Source organism: Canis lupus, chromosome 20, assembly GCF_011100685.1.
Source record: "Canis lupus familiaris isolate Mischka breed German Shepherd chromosome 20, alternate assembly UU_Cfam_GSD_1.0, whole genome shotgun sequence".
Taxonomy (NCBI): domain Eukaryota; kingdom Metazoa; phylum Chordata; class Mammalia; order Carnivora; family Canidae; genus Canis; species Canis lupus.
This window is the reverse complement of record NC_049241.1, coordinates 57,201,506-57,219,184: the sequence shown is the minus strand read 5'-3', so window position 1 is coordinate 57,219,184 and position 17,679 is coordinate 57,201,506. Positions and strand designations below refer to the sequence as shown.

At 65.2% G+C, this 17,679-nt stretch overlaps 1 protein-coding gene and 1 long non-coding RNA gene across 4 annotated transcripts; one reads left to right on the top strand and one right to left on the bottom strand.

The window, feature by feature from the left end:
- Positions 1-1,892: 1,892 nt before the first annotated feature.
- On the top strand, positions 1,893-5,829 carry LOC106560129. Of its 3 annotated transcripts, XR_005374472.1 has the most exons (4): positions 1,893-2,449; positions 3,674-3,748; positions 4,764-4,928; positions 5,033-5,829. It is a non-coding gene; the product is annotated as an uncharacterized LOC106560129 (long non-coding RNA). The 3 variants fall into 3 exon arrangements; XR_005374471.1 differs by having other exon boundaries at positions 1,893-3,748; positions 4,867-4,928; XR_005374470.1 differs by having other exon boundaries at positions 1,893-3,748.
- Positions 5,830-13,021: 7,192 nt separating this feature from the next.
- Positions 13,022-17,661, bottom strand: LSM7 (LSM7 homolog, U6 small nuclear RNA and mRNA degradation associated). Its single transcript, NM_001287081.1, has 4 exons — positions 17,646-17,661; positions 17,472-17,562; positions 14,381-14,452; positions 13,022-13,306 (listed from the first exon to the last, which is right to left on the bottom strand). Exons 1-4 carry the CDS (start codon positions 17,649-17,651, stop codon positions 13,164-13,166), a joined length of 312 nt encoding a protein of 103 aa, NP_001274010.1. The 5' UTR covers positions 17,652-17,661; the 3' UTR covers positions 13,022-13,163.
- Between the last annotated feature and the right edge of the window lie 18 nt (positions 17,662-17,679).

Sequence of the window (17,679 nt, the reverse complement as noted above, 5' to 3'; positions counted from 1 at the left end):
CTGGGACCCTGCCTCGGCCGGCTGCTGCTTTGGCCCAGAGATGCCCAGGCCATGACCCTTCCCCCCGCTGGCTTACCACCTCACCCAGGCTGAGACCCTGTGTCCTCTGCCTCCTGCCACGCACATGCCACACACCTTCCCAGCCTCCACACTTCCTCCAGGGAGCCCTGCTGGATTGCTCCAGGTCTCACAGACCTGCAGGCCCAGAGGTCCCCCTGCCTGCAGCCGTGGCACACCAGATGCCCCCCTCTCACCCCCCACCCCCTGCCAGAAGCAAGAGGTCCTCGACCCTCTCTGTTCACATCTGGAATCACCAGGGTCTGCTTGTTCATAATGCAGTGTCTGGCGCCCAAACCCCAGAAGTGGGGAGCCAGGGTACCCGAGTCTTTTGTGCCCAGAGAACATGCTGAGGAAACCAGTTATTAAGGCGCTCTCCAAAGTAAGGAGCGGGTCTTTCCTTGGGCCCAGACCCAGGCACAAGGTGCTGTCCCCCCCACCCCAACTTGTTGAATGGGGCTCAGTGGCCTCACTGGCCAGGCCCCAGAGGCCCAGGGGTCACCCAGGCCCACCCCAGGGGACGGAGAGACGCTTCCCACCCCATCTCTGGTGTTGCTTGGACACAGGCCCGCGGTGCAGAGGGCTCAGCCCTGCGCCCCCAAATACCTCCCCAGCAGGCTGAGCTGTCCCCAGCCCCAGGGATGGAGCCCATCCTGGTGTGGACCCCAGGCGCCCCCTTCTCCTCCCCGGCATCTCCACCTCCCGGCTGGGGCTGGACCCGACGCCGCGGGGATGAAGCCTTCATCCTCATCGTCCCCCACCCCCCAGACCCAGCCAGCGCTCCCTTCTTCCCCGTGGAAGGGGGCGCATCCTTCCAGCGGCCCCACTGCCCCACACAGACGCCCACCCCGCTCCCCGCTCCTCTGCGCCCCGGGGGAAGGGCGGGGGGACCCCCGCCTGGGGAGTGGCCCCCAAAGTTTCCAGGGGCAGCGCCGGGGGCCTGGCGGGGAGCCACGCGCCCAGGAGGGGCGCGCGGGGCGGGGGTCCCCGGGGCGGGGATGGGGCGCGGGTGGGGACTGCGGGGCGCGGGCGGAGCGGGGTCGCCGGCCGGCGCGGCCACTCACCTGGGCGGCTCCGCCGCGGACACGGGCGGGCTGCGGCGCGGGGGCCGCCCGGAGCCGACACGAGCCGCCGCCGCCGCCTCCCGGGCCGCCGTGCGCGCCCCCGCCGCGCGCCCCCGCCGCCCTCCCGGCTCCGGGCTCCGGGCTCCGGCTCCGGCTCCGGCTCCGGCTCTCGGCGCGGGGACGCGCGGGGCTGCGCTGGCCGTGCGCGCCGCCTGCTCGGGGCTGGGGTGCGCGGCGCCGGGGCCGCAGGTGTGCGGGGCGCGCGGGGCCACGTGCGCGCAGGTGCCGGGACGCGCGCGGTGGGGGGAGGGCCGGGGGCTGGGGGGGCTGGGGGGGCTGGAGGGGGCAGGGGCTGGGAGGGGGCTGGGAGGGGGCAGGGGGTCAGAGGCTGGGAGGGGGCAGGGGCTGGGAGAGGGGCTGGGGGGGCAGGGAGGGGGCAGGGGCTGGGAGGGGGGCTGGGGGGGCAGGGGCTGGGAGGGGGCTGGGAGGGGGCAGGGGGTCAGGGGCTGGGAGGGGGCAGGGGCTGGGAGAGGGGCTGGGGGGCCAGGGAGGGGGCAGGGGCTGGGAGGGGGGCTGGGACGGGGTGGGGGCTGGCAGGCCCCGGGGCAGGGACGGGTAGGCCCTGGGGGCGGGAGCAGGGATGGGGGCTGGAAGGGGGCGTGGCCGCAGGGACTGGGGGGGCGGGCTCCCGAGGACCCCTGGGGCCGAAGCCTTGGTGGGTGCGTGGAGGCCTCGGTGCAGGGAAGGGGGGGGTCCGCTGGGCTGCTCCCGGCTCTGCCCCCCTCCTCCCTGCCCTGCCAGGCCCTCAGTCCTGGTCACCACCACCAGGCCCTTGCACAACTGCCTCAGCCCCTTCCCCGGGAAACCGCACCACCGTGCTCCTGAACCCACCAGGGCTCCTTGCCCTGGGGATCAAGTGTGAAGTCCGAGTGTGTTTGAGTGTGTTCCGGGCCCCACCGCCTGCCCCTTCCTCCCATCCCCCCACCCCAGGGCCGGCTCTTCCTCAAGCCTGCGCTGCTGCCAGCAGCCTCAGGGCCTCTGCATTTGCTCTGCCCTCTGCCTTCATCCCTCCTTGGCCAGTTTGCAGTCACTCGTGCGTGTGAGTGACCGGGCTTTCCCACCGTTGTGCCCTCACCCCGCGTGGCAGTCTGCAGAGTGCTCAGCGGATGTTTGCCGGAAGAATGAGCCTTTCTACCTGGACCTCCTGTGAATAGCGTGGGGACCCGTGGGTGCCCCTGAGCTCCGGAGGCGCCTCACCTGCTGCGAGGCGACTTGTCAGAACACACGCTAGAGTCACGGAGCGCAGGGTCCCTATTTCCATCTGCCAGGTGGGATACGGCGGGTCCCACGTGGAAGCAAGACAGGGCAGGAATGGGACTAGGAGTGGGGTGTCCTAGCCTCCAGGACAGGCCTGTCCCGCACCAGCCAGGGGTGAGCACGCTGTGGAGTCCGGCGGGCCCCGGGGGGTGGGGGGGCACCCTCACTCCCATCGGGCTGGGAACACCAGTGCTCAGCTCGTTTTAAACGCAGGCCCTTTGCTGCTCACTGTGCTCACGGTCCCATTTCACAGATGAGCAAATCGAGGCTGGGAGATGACATTGTCCCCAGGGAGGGCCGTGAGCGGAGGGCCCCGGGTGTGTAACCTTGTACTCTCCCACCCCCGGTCCTCCCTGCCCGCCGCATCCTCCCAGCTGCTTGGATGGCAGCTTGGCGTCCGCTCAGCCACCTGTGACTCAAGCAGGCTCTGTTCCCAGACTGTCGCGTTGGCTGGAGGCCCAGAAACTGCATCTCGGGAGGCCGCAGGCCAGGGCCCCCCGCAGGACGGGGGGTGGGGTGGCTCCCTTCCTGGCCACAGAGAGGTCCAGAAGGAGGATGTGGGCAGCCCTCCCGCGCGGCTCCCCACCCCCAGGAGCAGCCTGGGCCGCACAGACGAGTCATCGTGACGGGCCTGCCATGCGGCCTCGGGTGGTCACTTCCCTTCCCCGGGCTTCTGGGTGTCCCTTGTGACACCTGCCCCTCCCGACACCCACTTCCCAGGACCCCCGGAGGAGAGCGTTACTGAGCACCTATGGTGTGCCAGGCCGCGTGCTGGAGGGGGGAGACGCTCCGGGAAATGAGGGGGTTCACCGCGGCTGGCGGGGGAAGCAGGTTCATGAAATAATCATGAAGCGGGTGGAAATCTCAGCAGAGACACCCAGTGCCCAACCCGGGCGGGTGGGGGGCAGGGATGCTTCTGCGAGGAGGGGCGCTGGGGGCCAGCCCTGCAGGCAGACAGGTAGACGGGAACCACGGCCTGGGGTTTGGGGTTCGAATGGGGATCCTGCCCCCGCCAGGCTGCGGGGCGGGCAGGGAGGCCTCGGCGGCGGCTCAGGACCCGCACGCGGCTGTTCCCTCGGCAGCGCCCTTAGACCCGTCCTCCCCGCCGCCCCTGGCTCCCGTCTCCGCCCCTTGCCTGCTCCGGGTGCTCTCCCCACTTAGATACTCTGTAATTTACTGATTTATCCTCTTTATCATGGACGCTTCCTCCTTTGCTGCCGTGGCTCTGGGAACAGCGGGCGTCCAGTAGATACTGGTTGAAGGGCTGAGTGACCCAAGTGTTGTTCACGGCCGTGGACTGGCTCCCAGAGGTGGGGCTGCTGTTTCTTTTTTTTAATATTTTATTTATTTATTCATGAGAGACAGAGAGAGGCAGAGACACAGGCAGAGGGAGAAGCAGGCTCCCTGCGGGGGGCCCGACGTGGGACTCGATCCCGGGACCCCAGGGTCACGCCCTGAGCCGAAGGCGGATGCTCCACCCCTGAGCCACCCAGCTGCCCGAGCTGGGGTTTCTGAGTGGGAAGTGGCACCCCAGTTTTCCTCTCGGCACCTACCACTTCCTGCCAACCACAGCTCGTCTTCTCCTTTCTGTTCGCGGTGTGTCCCAGGGCAGCGCCTGCAGAGTGCAGGGACCGTGCCTGTCTCACGCACTGCCGTGTCCCCAGAGCACACAGTGGGTGCTCAGCAAACAGCTAGAGCGTGCACGCTGGCCTCTGCTGCTCCTTTGCATCTAGCAGGGTGGGGGAGGTGCGCCCAGCATCCGCAGCAGGAGGGTGCCAGCGGGGGAAGGGCACCGTGTGGAATCCGGGTGGGTCAGGCCTCCCACGTGGTGGGCGGTAGCACCTGGTTGCCAGGGTGACGACCACCTGTGCTGGGGATGTTGCCGTGGAGGTGGACCACCCTGGAGGAGAGCACAGCTGCAGATGGGAAAGCCTTTGGGGGGGACATGGAGGTGGCGGCCTGCCCCGGGGGCTCCTGGAGCCCTGCTGTGTCCCTCTGGGTGGGGTGTGCCTGGGTCACGGGCTCACCCATCTCGTGCCCTGCTGCCTGGGAAAGCCAGCAGGAGCCCTTAGGTGGCAGTAATTGTTTCCAAAATTAAAATCCCTGGGGCGCCTGGGGGGGCTCAGCGGTGGAGCGCCTGCCTTTGGCTCAGGGAGTGATCCCTGGGTCCCGGGATCGAGTCCCTCATCGGGCTCCCCGCAGGGGGCCCGCTTCTCCCTCGGCCTGTGTCTCTGCCTCTCTCTCTGTGTCTCTCATGAATAAATAAAATCTTTTAAAAAATTAAATAAAATTAAAATCCCTTCTCCCCGTGCCTTCTCCCTCCAGCATGATGCGCAGGATTGGTGGTCGTGGCCGGGGAGGGAGGCTGTGGGGCGGGCGGCCTGGGAGCTGCAGGTGTGGCACCGGACGAACGGCTTCCCCTCTGCAGCTGGAGTGGAGTCATCGGTTGCCGAGAGGCCAGCGCGCAGGGACGGAGGCCTTGGGCCCCAGGTACCTACCTGTCCCCGCGGTGTGACCTCGAGCTGGGGACCTAACCTCTCTGGGCCGCGGTGGGGCCTCACCTGCAACGTGGGGATGACAGCGAGTCCCTCCAGGTTGTCAGAGGACGAACGGGGAGGTCGTACCTGCGAGACCGACTGCTCCACGCTCAACGGCCAGGAGCGATTATCGGGTATGGTTTACGGGGTCAGCATTTCCGCACGCTGTGCGCCGTGCACCTGGGATGCCGGGTCCCCAGGCGCAGCTCCGTGATCGGGCTGGGGAGACAAAGGGGTCCCCGGTCCGGGCTGCAAGGCGAGTGTCACGGGAGGGTGGTCTGGAGTTGAGTCACGCGGCTCCGTGTGGCTGCCTCGGTGTCTACTCTGATTGGCTTGGTGGTCCCCGGGGGGGGGAGGGTTAGCCTGGCATCGGCCCCTCAGACAGGTGCACGCCCCGGGGGCGCATCTGGGGCACACCAAGTGCCCGCCCCTGCCATGACTCCCACGGCCCCCCTGGGATCAACAGGTTCCCCACCGCGGGGGGGTTTCCCCAGGGGCCCCCTAACTAGGACCCTGACGAGTCCACCAAAACCCCTGCTGTCCCTCAGCTGAAGCCCAGGGACCCCAAAACCCATGGACCCTAATAAAGGCACGTGCCCGGTCCTGCCGCTCTCACTGCCGGCACCCTGTCCGGCTCCCCCGGGCCCGGGGGCTCCTGAACTTCTCCGGTCCTTCCATGGAAACAGGCTCGCCATCCAGTGCCCCGGGGCTCTGCTGAAGAATTGTCGATTTAGGGGCACCTGGGTGGCCCAGCTGTTGAGCGTCTGCCTTGGGCTCAGGGTGTGACCCTGGGGTCCTGGGATCGAGTCCTGCATCGGGCTCCCTGCGGGGAGCCTGCTTCTCCCTCTGCCCGTGTCTCTCATGAATAAATAAATAAAAATCTTTAAAAAAAAAAAAAGAATTGTTGATTTAACAAAGTCACAACAAGGGGACAGTGCGACTGGAAATCTAAGAGCGAGGGAGCAAGAAAAGGTGAGTATGAAGAGGCGCTCGGGGGCGCCCGGTGGGCTCAGTCCATGGAGCGTGTGACTCTTCATCTCAGGGTTGTGAGTTTGAGCCCCACGTCGGGTATAGAGATGACTTTAATATATAAAATCTTAAAAAAGAAAAAAAGAGGTACTCAGGCTTTTTCTGAAGGGAAGTAGGGAGGCCCAGAGGATTCTAGGCAGGGGTGGGGTGGGGGACATGAGGATTGGCCTTGTGTGGCCACGTGGGAGGGATCTAAGCATGGAAACTTCGAGAAGCGTCCCCCTGCCGCAGGACATCTCACGCGGAGCATGTTCTCGTTTCAGAATGGAATTCAGCCTCCACCCTTAAAAACACACCCTCTGGGCAGCCCGGGTGGCTCAGCGGTTTAGCGTCGCCTTTAGCCCAGGGCGTGACCCTGGGGTCCCGGGATCGAGTCCCGCGTCGGGCTCCCCCCTGCTTGTCCCTGCCTGTGTCTCTGCCTCCCTCTGCCTCTCTGTGCTTCTCATTAATAAATAAATACAATTAAAAAAAAAAACCCACACACTCTGCTCTGCTACACGTGGAAATTAACAGCCTCCCCTGCAGATCCCAGTAGAACTGCTTGTGCACGATCACGGTTTGTTATGGAAATTTTATAAAAAAAAAAAGAAATTTTATTATTATTTTTCTTTTTTTTTAAATAGGCCCCCCTGCCCAATGTGGGGCTCGAACTCAGCGACCCCAAGATCAAGACTCCCATGCTCCATGGGCTGAGCCCACCGGGTGCCCCTGGAGATTCTCAAACACAAGCGAAAGCCGAGGGCGTCGTACAGCGAACCCCCCACGAACCCATCGCCCGGGGGCCCTGGGGCTTCGTGAGTGCGCCTCAGGCTCCGCCGCAGTACACCCCTGACGTGTGTGATTCTGTCCACATCTAACATATCAGGACTTAAAAAAAAAAAAAACCCAAATCCAACAATTCCATTTTCATCCTTTACAAATTTTTTTTAAAGATTTATTTATTTATTCACAAGAGACACAGAGAGAGACAGAGACGCAGGGAGCCCAACGTGGGACTCGATCCCAGGACTCCAGGATCACACCCTGGGCCAAAGGCAGAAGCTCAACCGCTGAGCCACCCGGGCGTCCCTATTATTTGTTCCTTAAATGCTTCAGGATAGATTCCGAAGGGAGGCTTGTCAGCACCTGCTGATGGATGGGATGTGCAGGGAGGGAGGCACCCAGGGGGACCCCGAGGTTTGGGGCCTGAGCAGGTGGCGGGGGATGGTGGGAGCAGGGCGGGGTGTGGAAGGGGCAGGCAGCAGAGGCCCTGGGTGCACAGCGTCCCCTCCCCGAGAGCCAGAGCCGCCGCACGAGGCCTCACCGGGCAGTGCTCCGAAACCAGGAGGGGGATCCCAGTGAGGAGGCGGAGCGGGCTAGGAGGGCCAGAGGCCCTGGCCACGACCACGAACGGGAGAAAAGACGCGACACTGTGCTCCCAAGAAATCCCTGCCCGGGGAGGGGCTGCTGTGTCCCCCGTTAACAGATGGACAGAGACCAAGCCCGGGCCCGCCCGCGTACCCTCCCCTTCATCCGCTGCCCGCGAATCCTTCCTCGAAACCAGGCTCCGAGCCTCTGGTGACATCCGGGTCGGGCACGGATTGCCCTCAAGCCCCTCCGCACCCGCTCCAGCAACTCATGTCCGGAGCGCGGGCAGGAGGTCACAGCGTGGTGAGCCACCCCCTGCGTGGGCAAGCCCTCCCCCCCCTACCCCCCCTCCCGCCTCCCTTGTGCGGGGAGGCGAGGGGTGGGGGGGGGGCCGCGTTCCTCCCTTGTGGTCTCTCTCCCGCCTACCCGGGAACCTGCCGGCCCGGGAGCACTTGCGAGGGACCGATTTCCAGCCCTGAGCAAGAGAGGGACACTCGCTCCTTCCCACCGAAGCCGCACGCAGGTGACCAGGAGTTTCTGGAAGGGTCAGAGAGCATTTCTGCAGGCGGGCCGTGGCTCCGGGTGCTGTCCCTGGAGACCGTGGGAGACCCCCACGTCCATCCCCAACGTCCCCCCCCAACAGGATGCATCGGGAAACGCTGCCACCAGCTCCGGCCGGGCCACTTGGGCAGGAGGATGCTTACCCATTTTGCAAAACGGCTTGGCCCCAGGATAAGCCGGAGGGCGAGGAGGTCTGGCCATAAAGGGGTGGTGTTCACTGTCACATGGGGCCGCGTACGCACAGCCCCTCCGTCCTGCCTGCGTGGCCCCCGGGGGCGACCCCCACGGACACAGGGCCCCAGAGGAGGGACGGCACAACCCAAGCCCCAGCCGGCGCCGCTAGCCCCGGCCCCCCCAACCCGCCACCCAACACTTCCCGGGCCTGACGCAGACGTTCGATCTCGCCTGGAAGGCCGCCCGGGGGCCTCGCGCCCTCCGCCGTGACCCGGGGCTTCTGCACCTGCTCCGCCGGGCCGCCTGCCACCCCCGCACCTGCCGGGGACCTCAGACGGCCGAGCCTCCGGGAGGGCATGGAGGGCTGTGTCACCAGGCCAGCGAGCTGTGTGACAGGAGGGGAATCCCGTCCTCTTCTGATCGCCCACGAATGTGCACCCAGAGCCTCGGGAGGGCTGCGGGGCTCAGCCAGTGACGGGCCACGGGATGGGGGCCTGGAAGAGGGACAGCCCCAGGCCCAAAGGAGCTGCGCTCCCACCTCTCCCCGGTCATGGCCACGGCTGGCTGACAGGCCCGAGGCTTCCGGACGTTCCCAAGAAGACCACGGCCACCCCATGGGCCCCCATGGAGGGGCTGGGGAGCTCCCTCTCCCCCGGGAGCTACTCTCAGCTGCGCAGAGGCTCCGGCCTCTCCCGGGCCAGCCTATGGCCCGAGCAGGTCCTGCCTTGCACCATCTCCCGCAGGGACAGGATCTGGTTAATCCCCACATGCGGGACGAGGGGACCGCCGGACGGGCTCGGTTTGTAACGCTGGTAGAAACCCCTTTGAAAAAAAAAAAAAAAAGAAACCCCTTTGAAGGGCAAGAATAATCACCCCTGCCAACGGCAGTGCCCCAGTAAACCCAGAGCCCAGCGAGGCCTCCAGGCCTTAACATGCACATTCCTCCCGGCCCCAGGCCAGCGTCCCCCAGGACCCCATCCTGCCCCTCGCAAGCCGGTGGGGAGGCCTGGGGGGCCCGTCCCTACACTGGCTTAGCCCAGGTGCCTGGAGGCCCCGTGGGGCTCCCGGTCCCTGCATCTCCAGACACCCCGTCCCGCCGCAGGGCGTTCGGGACAGAGCACCCCCCTCAGGCGCTGCTCCTGCATTGAGCTCAGTGCCCCCCGGACAGTGCGGGTGACAGGCTCCGCCGCCGCCCCTCCCAGGACCAAGAGACTCCCCACGGGGACCGGGCTGTGGAGCTGCCCGCACCTCCCACCCGCTGCCCTTCCCGGGCTCCTAAGTCCTGGGGAGTGGAGGGGGGGGCTTCAGGAGCCCCCGGCGGGTGGATGTCCCACGCGGCACACAGTGGTCACGGAAGATGGGCGGTCTCCGGGTCCCTGCGGGGGTGTCAGAGGATGCCTGGGGCAGCAGGGGGCGGCAGGAGGCCGGCCCGGCAGCGCCCCACAAACAGCCGCTAAAGGAGCCGGCCCCTCCGCCTGCAAGCTCGCCCGTGTGCAAAGCCCCTTACGTCCGGGTCCTCGACTGAGTGCTCGCCCGTTTCACGGGCCAGGAGGCCTGGGAACAGGCATTGGCGGCCGTGGGGGGCTCCGGGTCCACGGCGGAGGGTCCCACGCTACTCGGCCCATCCGGGTCCTCTTGCTGGTGCTCGGCGGTCGGCGTGCGGTCCTTCCTTGGCGGCGTGAGCAGGAGGGGATCGCTCCCTCCGAGCTCCTGGGCCCGGGGTGGGGAGGGCAGGGGGTTACTTCCTTTCCCTGTGCGCCCCCCTTGCGTGCCCCCCTCCCAGCCTTGCGCCCCAGCACAGGAGGGGAAGGCTGGGGGAGAGGCCGCGGGGGGCAGCCCAGCAGAACCAGGCGGTGCGCACCGGCCTACCCGCTACCAGAGCCACCGCGCCAGGCAGCTGGGGACCAGGTGGGGACGGGCAGCGCTGACCGCGAGCAGCATCGCCATCCTGCCCGCCTTCGGAAGTTTCCAGGCTCTGCCGTGGGGCGGTGTCCCGGGGATCTCAGGGGCCCTGGGCTCACGCTGGGGCCTGCCCCCCCCCCCCCCCGCGTCTGCTGGGGGCGCCGGCACCGCCTCCCAGAGCAGGGCCTCGGCCGACAACAGCCAAGGCCTCTCGGTCCGCACCCGGAAGCCGTGGGCCGGGGTGACCGTGTGCACGTGGGGCAGGGCCAGGCCCTGTCCGCGGCCGCAGCGCCCACCGTGTGCCGAGGCCGGTGCGTGGCCCGGCGGCCGGCTGAGGTGCGGAGGGTGGGGGTGGGATCAGTGTCGCCTGCCCGCCTGCCGCTGGCCTTGCCCTCGTTTCACCCCCTCCCTGCTCGGTTTCTCCCGTCTCCCCCTGCACCTCCCGGTTTCTGGCCTTCTCTTTCTCTGGCTCCTCGCAAAGTATTAACATTTCAATGTAATATTAAATATTAAATCTCTCCTTGTGAGACGTTGAAACATTAATAAGGGGCTGACACCCCCCTTCCAGCACCATCTTTAATTTCAGGGCAGCACCATCCCTCCGGATCTTTCTCTATACATTTAAAGGCACAGAAACAGGGGGCGCCTGGGGGGCTCCGTCGCTGAAGCATCTGCCCTCGGCTCGGGTCATGATCCTGGGTCCTGGGGTCGAGCCCTGTGTCGGGCGCCCTGCTCAGGGGGAGCCTGCTTCTCCCTCTGCCTCTGCCCCTCCCTCTGCTCGTGCTCTCTCTCTTGCTCTCAAATAAATAAATAAAATCTTAAAAAAAAACAAAAGCACAGAAACACGAGGTCTATCTCACCGCCATCGTCTAGAACAAATGGGGTCAGAGCACACGTATCTGCGCCCAACTGCTTCACTGTCAGCGAGTCTGAGGCCCGTCGTGCGTCACAAACACCCGAGCTCAGCGGCATCCGACTACTTTCCCTCGTGATTCTGGGGCCGGGCTGCACGTTCCTCTGCTGCTGTCATCTCGGCTGACTCAGGGGGCCTCTCAGCCCCGCGGGGGCGCCTGGGCCGGGCGTGTGCGACCCTCACACGGCCACGGGCGGTCGGCGCTGGCCTCGGTGCTCCCGCGAGGGCCCCTCGGGCTGGGTGCCGTCCACGTCATGGGGGGAGGGAGGCGGCTCTAAATTCCTAGTCACCGCCACCACAGCCCTAATCATCAGAGCGAGTCCCCGGGATCTGAGGGGTGCAGACTCCCCCTGTGGCTGGGGACAGCTGCAGAGAACGGGTGGCCCTACTGCATCGAGTGGAGAGAGCTTCCTCTTTGTAGAAAGTCGCTTTACACTTGGGCAGAGGAAGCCGAGTTCGTAGCGGACCCCCCGGTAACGGGCCGCGAGGCTGTCTCGTCTTTCACAAACCAGGTCGAACGGACTGTCCAGGACAGTGTGGTTAAGTGGGACAGGCCCGTTTTGTCCCCCTTCCTGGGGAGCTGTCTGACCCCCAGGGGCGAGGCTCCCTCCTTCCAGGGCCCCAGAGCATCCTGTTCTCATTTTCAGACTTGAATGCAAAGCTCTGTGCTAACCGGGGCCCCACGCAGCTGCGGCCCCGCGTCCGGCCGGAGTCCGTACGTGATGCCTCTCCTTGAACTTACGCGATGGGACCTCAGAGAGGTGGGGACACTTCTGCTAAGCCACGCGGCCACCAGGGGAGGAGACTTGAGCCCTGGACTTTGTGGCTGTGGACAGCAGGTGTTGCCCTCACCGCTTGCTGAGGGGTGGGGGAGGGCGGGGGGTGGTGGGCAGCGCAGGGGTGTGTGACGGCGGGGCAGGGGGCGACCAGGCCGAGCCGCCCTGGGTGTGTAGAGGCTAGGGACTGGAGGCCAGGCAGCCCTGTTCTGGCCTCTGGCTGCCCCACCGGGCCCCACCCCGCCCCTGGGGTCCAGGCTTCTGGGCCAACTCCATAGTGACCAGAGCTGATGTTCCAGGTCTTGGACCCTCTACGGTGCAGGCCCCCGACTGTCACAAGGGCAGAGGCCCGGCCGGCAGGATGCCGGCACACTGGGTGTGCAGATTCTGGGTCACAGCCTTCCCCGGGGGCTGCCGCCTGCAGCTGGCCCAGCGCCTACCCCCTCCACTGTCCAGCTGCTGAGGATTTGGCTCCGGGATGAGGCCTCTGATTAGGGAGCTGCCGGAGGCGGCGGGGAGATGGGACGGGAGGGAGGAGAGGGGTGCACAGGAGAGGCCACGTGGCTGATACCGAGTTCCCAGCAGCAGCCTCAGAGCCCAGATCCCCACGATAAGCTGGAGGCCAGCTGGCTTCGGTTTCTCTGGTGGCAATGCCAGGCGGGTGGTACATGCGCCCATCCAGCCCCGACTGCTACTGGCCTCCTGCACGTCCCCCATGGGCAGTGAAGGGGTTACGGGGCCACAGCCCCTCTCTGCCCTCCTGGGTGACAAATCAGGGAGGGACACCCCCGTGGGGAGTCCTAACAAGCACCCCGAGTTTAGGAAGCAAGGGTCACGGAAGACGAGACATGGACAGGCACTCCTGAGGATGACCTGGAGCTGGCCAGTGAGGGTGGGGGTCTGGAAGGGCCCTCAGGGAGCCGCTGGGGCGGGACTGAGGGGAGGGGAGAAGCCGTGGGGGCCCGGCCAACACGACCATCTGGCTGTTCTGTTCTTGTGTGGCCATGGCCATAAGCAGCGCATGACCCAGAAGGCCCTGGCTCTAGGGGCCCATGCCAGCTCGGGTCAGGAGGCACTGTAAGGACAGAGCAGAGGCAGGGGCGGGCCTCTGGGGTCTTCCCGCTGAGGTGTGTGGCCCATCCACTCTCCTGGACCCACAGGCTGGCCTGGGGGGCCCACACCTGCTATGATGCTCCAGGGGGCTCCAGGCATCTCTGAGCCCCCAAGGCCCAGAGCACACTGTGTTCAGGGCTCAACAACTCTGCTGGACCGAATCCCAATCTCTGGGAGCAGGTCCTGCCAAAAAAACCAAGGCTAAAAGCAAGATTCTGGGGCTCCGGAACATTTGAGGTTTGCAGTTTTATTAAGAAAACAAAAACATAACCCATACAAAAAGGAGAGTTCTGTTCCTATGGTGGCACGCAGTGTGGGCATGGGGGGGGGGGCTCCGAGTCCTCCAACAGCCCAGCCCGAGTCTCTGCGCCCGCTAGGCGTCCTGCTGCTGGATGAAGGGGTTGGGGATGGCCTCCATGCCGTCCTGAGGGCAGATGAGCACCACGGATGTGCCCCTGCACACCACCAGGCCCAGCTGGCGGGTGTCCTCTGTCAGCTTGTACTGGTCGTCGGGGTCTGCAGAGCAAGAGGGAGGGGCAGGAGTAAGATGGCCCCCAGGTGGCTCCAGGACCTGAGGGATGGCGGTGTGCTAGATGGGGGTGGGGCGCGTGGCTCTAAGGACCTTGCCGGCTGGGGCAGCAGGCTAAGTGCCTCACCCTACTCCCAAAGGAGAACTTGGTGTGGGAGATGCTGGGTCATGATGCTAATTGGGGACCCCGGCACCTGAGCCAGCAGAGGTCCTGGGACCACGTTATGACATGCAGCTGGAATAAAAATCAGTCTGGCGCCGCTTGTCCCAGGTCCACAAGCAGTTAGGGGTGGGATAGGAGGTCCCCATGGCAATGACAGTAGCTGAAAACAGCGATTGCTTTTGCAGGATGTTGGGGGATGGCCAGGTGGTCCAGTGCGCCAGAGGCCAGGTCTGGGGTACAGCTCTTCCCCAACAGATGGTGCAGCAGTAACCAGTGTTCTGGGCCTGATCCCTCCTGGAACCCACTAGGGGGGCTGTCCTGGGGCTGAGACAAGAAGGCGTGGGCTCCCGGGGCCACATGGGCCAGCGCACACCAAAGTGACTGGCTTGCTTCCTCTTGCGGGGTTTTCCCAACGGACCCACATGGTGGGGCTGTCCTCTCATGAAGGAAGACATCTGGCCCAGGAGGCGGGGGCGGTGGGGGGGTGCAGCATGGTGAGCCCATCTGACCTCTAGTGGACCCAGATGGGGAGGGGAGAAAGAGGGCACACAGGAGGCCTGATGGCGCTGGCTGTTGAGCTGCGGCCACGCTTCTCCCACAAAGAGGCCTCTCCAGCAGCCCTGCTGACGTCGCCAGAGTAACACAGACAGTCCCCTGCCTCCCTCCTAGGTCTGGGCGTCTCCTGAATGCCTCCCGAGAGAATGTGCCGGCAGATGGGCAGGCGCTGCGGAGGGTCCGGGGACTTGGGGTGACAGGGACACGCAGGGACATCAGGGGACAAGGGAGACCGGCTCTCTGGTTCGTGAGCACCGCGTCGGTCACGTAGGGGTGGCTTGGGGGGGTGTGGGGCAGGAGAAAGGTCCCGCAGGGAGCTGCTGCACCCCGGGGCCGTGCTCACCTCTCATGTACTCCACGGTGCCGTCAAGCACGAGATTGAGGAGTGGGTCGAACCCCTTCAAGATGCCGCTGGCTTGGAGGAACACCCAGAAGAGAAATGGAAAGGAGTAATGAGCAGTGGTTCTGGGGACAGGTGCACAGAGGTGGGGGCACTCCCCCCCTGGCAGGGGGCTCAGCCCCAGCACGGTGCAGACGTGGGGAGTGGCCTCTCCAGGGAAGGGGAGCCACAAGGACCCCAAACCACCCCCACCAGAAAGTGGTTGCAAACGTCTCCTGCAAAGGGCCAGCGACTGGCCACCTCTCCACAGTGTAGGCCACACGCTCTCCGTGGCAACCACGTGCTCGGCCTGGGGGAGGGGGGCAGCCAGGCGACTTGCAGACACTTGGATACACAAACGTGCAATTATGGCTTCAGTTTCTCAGATATTTGAAATCGTAAAAACCGTTCTCAGCTCACGAGCCATACGGAAACCAGCAGTGGCGCGCATGCGCAGAGGAGCGGCGCCTACACGGCCAGAGGGACGCGCCCCAAAGCCCTGCCCCTCCGGCCTTCAGGCCTCCCGGCCCAGGCACAGCTGGCGAAGCAGGGGTGCCCCCACCACGCTCCACCGCGCTGCTGTAGTGTCTGCGGGGAGTACGGGGCTGGACGGGACCGACAGCTCTGCGCACCACGGCGTGGGGGCCCAACCCGGCCTGCTGCGCTCCTGTGAGCAGCTTCACCGGCTCAGGGCGCCTTCACGCCTCCAGCCGTGACCGAGATCGCCTGGCTCTGTGCCTTCCTCTCTCCCCGACTGACCTCCCCTCCGCCCGCAAGACAAAGGTCCCGAGGACACTTCCCCGACGAGCTTATGGGCAGCGGGCACTGTGGCCGCACCTGCGGGTCTGCCCTCCTCCGTGGGGCACGAGCAGAGTTCTAAAATGGGGCTGACCCCGGTGACCACCCAGTGGAACCCCTCCCCTCAAGTGTGGGAGGGAACCTGTGAATAGGACGGGATGCCACTCCTGCCATTAGGTTACAGGAGGATAAAGACGAAGGAACGGGCACGTGTGATTACGGTCCCAGAATCAGTGCCCTCTCAGCTCACCTAAAGAGATTCTGCTCGGCCGGCCTGACCTAATCAGATGAGCTCAGGGGAACAGGAACTGTGTCAAAAAATTCAAAGCATGAGAGGGATCTTCCCACTGGCCTTGAGGGAGCAAACTGCCATGCTGTGGACAGTGCTGTGGCCAGGGCCGGCGGGCAGCCTCTAGGACACCTGTAGCAGAGCTCGGGGACCCTGGTCCTACAGGGGTAGGACCCTCGCAGGGGACCAAACCCTGCCCACAACCAACAGGGCGTCTGAGACACTCCTTTAGTGCAACCTGAGCCCCTGAGCCCAAGGCACCCAGACTCCTCCTGACAAACACCACAAGATAATAAATTCATGTTGCGTAAGCTGCTAACGTGGTGGCAACTTGCTACACAGCGTAGAAAACCCATATGAGCACCCTGAGAAACGAGAGCTGTGTCTCCTTCACGGGTCCCAGAGCCAGCACGGCGCAGACAGAGCAAACATCTGTTCGGGTTCAAGTTCTCACCACTGCTGGCTACCTAGACTTGCAGGCACCGCGCTGTTAACCACGCCGATGCTACCCAATCGTCCACATCTCCGGGAGAAAGGATCTGGGTCACTGTCTCATGAAACACAACGAAAGCAAAGAGGCAGCTGAAGAAATGAAATGTTGCTCAAGTGCTTGCTTGTGTCAGAAACCACATCGAAGGTGCCTCCAACCCTGTGATCCTCACCACCGCCCGGTGAGGTGGGGGGAGTGAAGAAATGGAGCCCTGGGGGGCGGGGTGAGCTGCCCGAAGTCCCACAGCCAGTGCGCCAAAGAGCTGTGGCTCTGACTCCAGCTGCCTGGTGCTAGGACCCCAGAGGCCACACTGCCTACACGCACCAGCAACACTGGGCCCAGCTCCTGCCCTCCTCACTATTCCAGGGGAAAGATGCAGAGGTCGGTGTCGTGTTTACTGCGTAAAGCGGGGAACGGTGACAGACGGTACCAGGAGCTGACACCAAAGGCGTGGGGCCCAGGGTGGAGGATCAGGGAAGGCTTCCTGGAACAAGAATCCTGAGCTGAGAGCAGAAAAATGACTGTGGAGTTAACCTGGAGTTAGAAAGAGAGACTCCCAACGGCGTCACTCGTGCCAAGCCCCGGCCACCCCACCGCGGCCTCATACCTAACCTGGCCGCACCTGCAGCTCTCCCAGGAATGCAATCTCCACCAGTCAGCCTGGAACTTCCAGGTCAGCCCTCCCGAGCTAGTCTTCCTGAAAGAACCCCCAGCATCCCCCAGAGGAGGGGGACCCTGCCGGAAGCGATCCAGCGTCTGCTCCTGCACCCTCTGCCTACGAAACCCTCTGGGGCTCTGCGCCGTCTCCTAGGTGGGGTGCTCCCTGGCTCGTGAATAGTGGGAGAAAGCTCCCGAGATCTTTGAAATTCATTCACCCAGAGAAGCCTTGTGTTTTAAGCCTGGTAAGAGCCCAGCAGGCGGGTGCACGTCACAGCCTGGTGGCAGCTGAGAGCTCCGCAAGGCTGCCCCTTCCCCGGGAGGGACCGGGCGGCCCAGAGGAGGGCCCACCTGTGTTTAACAGGCCCCTCTGGACCATCCTTGACACCGGGCCGCGGCTCGGCAAGGGAGATGCCTGGTTGGGGTGCCCAAGCTAAGGCATGTCCTGGCATCTGGCGGCATCCGGGGGTTGGCTGCTCCCCTCCCCCCAGCGCCCCGACAGCCCCGAACAATCTGGCTGGCGTCAGGGTCACGAGTGCGGAGCCCAAGGAGCCGGGGCGGGGGTCAGTGACCAGCGGGGACCAGCGGGGGCGGCTGCCTCGGAGCGAGGACCCCGCCTGCGCCTCGGCCGCTTCGGGGTGTCTGCAGCTCCTCCCGTGCCTCAGTTTCCCCGCGTGCACGGCGTCGGACGGAGGCCGTCGCGAGTCCTCCCAGCAAAGCGCTCCGGCCTGCGCCCGGGCATCCGCCACCCTGCTCGCCTCCCGGAGCCGTCGACGGGGAGCGGGCGGCGGGGCGGGCGGCGGGCGGCGGGGGGCTCTCACCTTCGCGGCCTCCCTGAAACTTCACCCGAATCGTCTTGTCGATGTACTTCGACAAGTCCAAGATGCTCTCTTTTTTCTTCTTCTCTTTGTCCTGCGGGGGAAGCAGAGCGCGTGAGGCGCAGAGCGCGGCCGGGTCCCACGCCGCCCGCCCAGCCGGCCCCGCCGCGCGCTCACCGCCATCTTGCCGCCGCGCGCCGCTCTGCGCAGG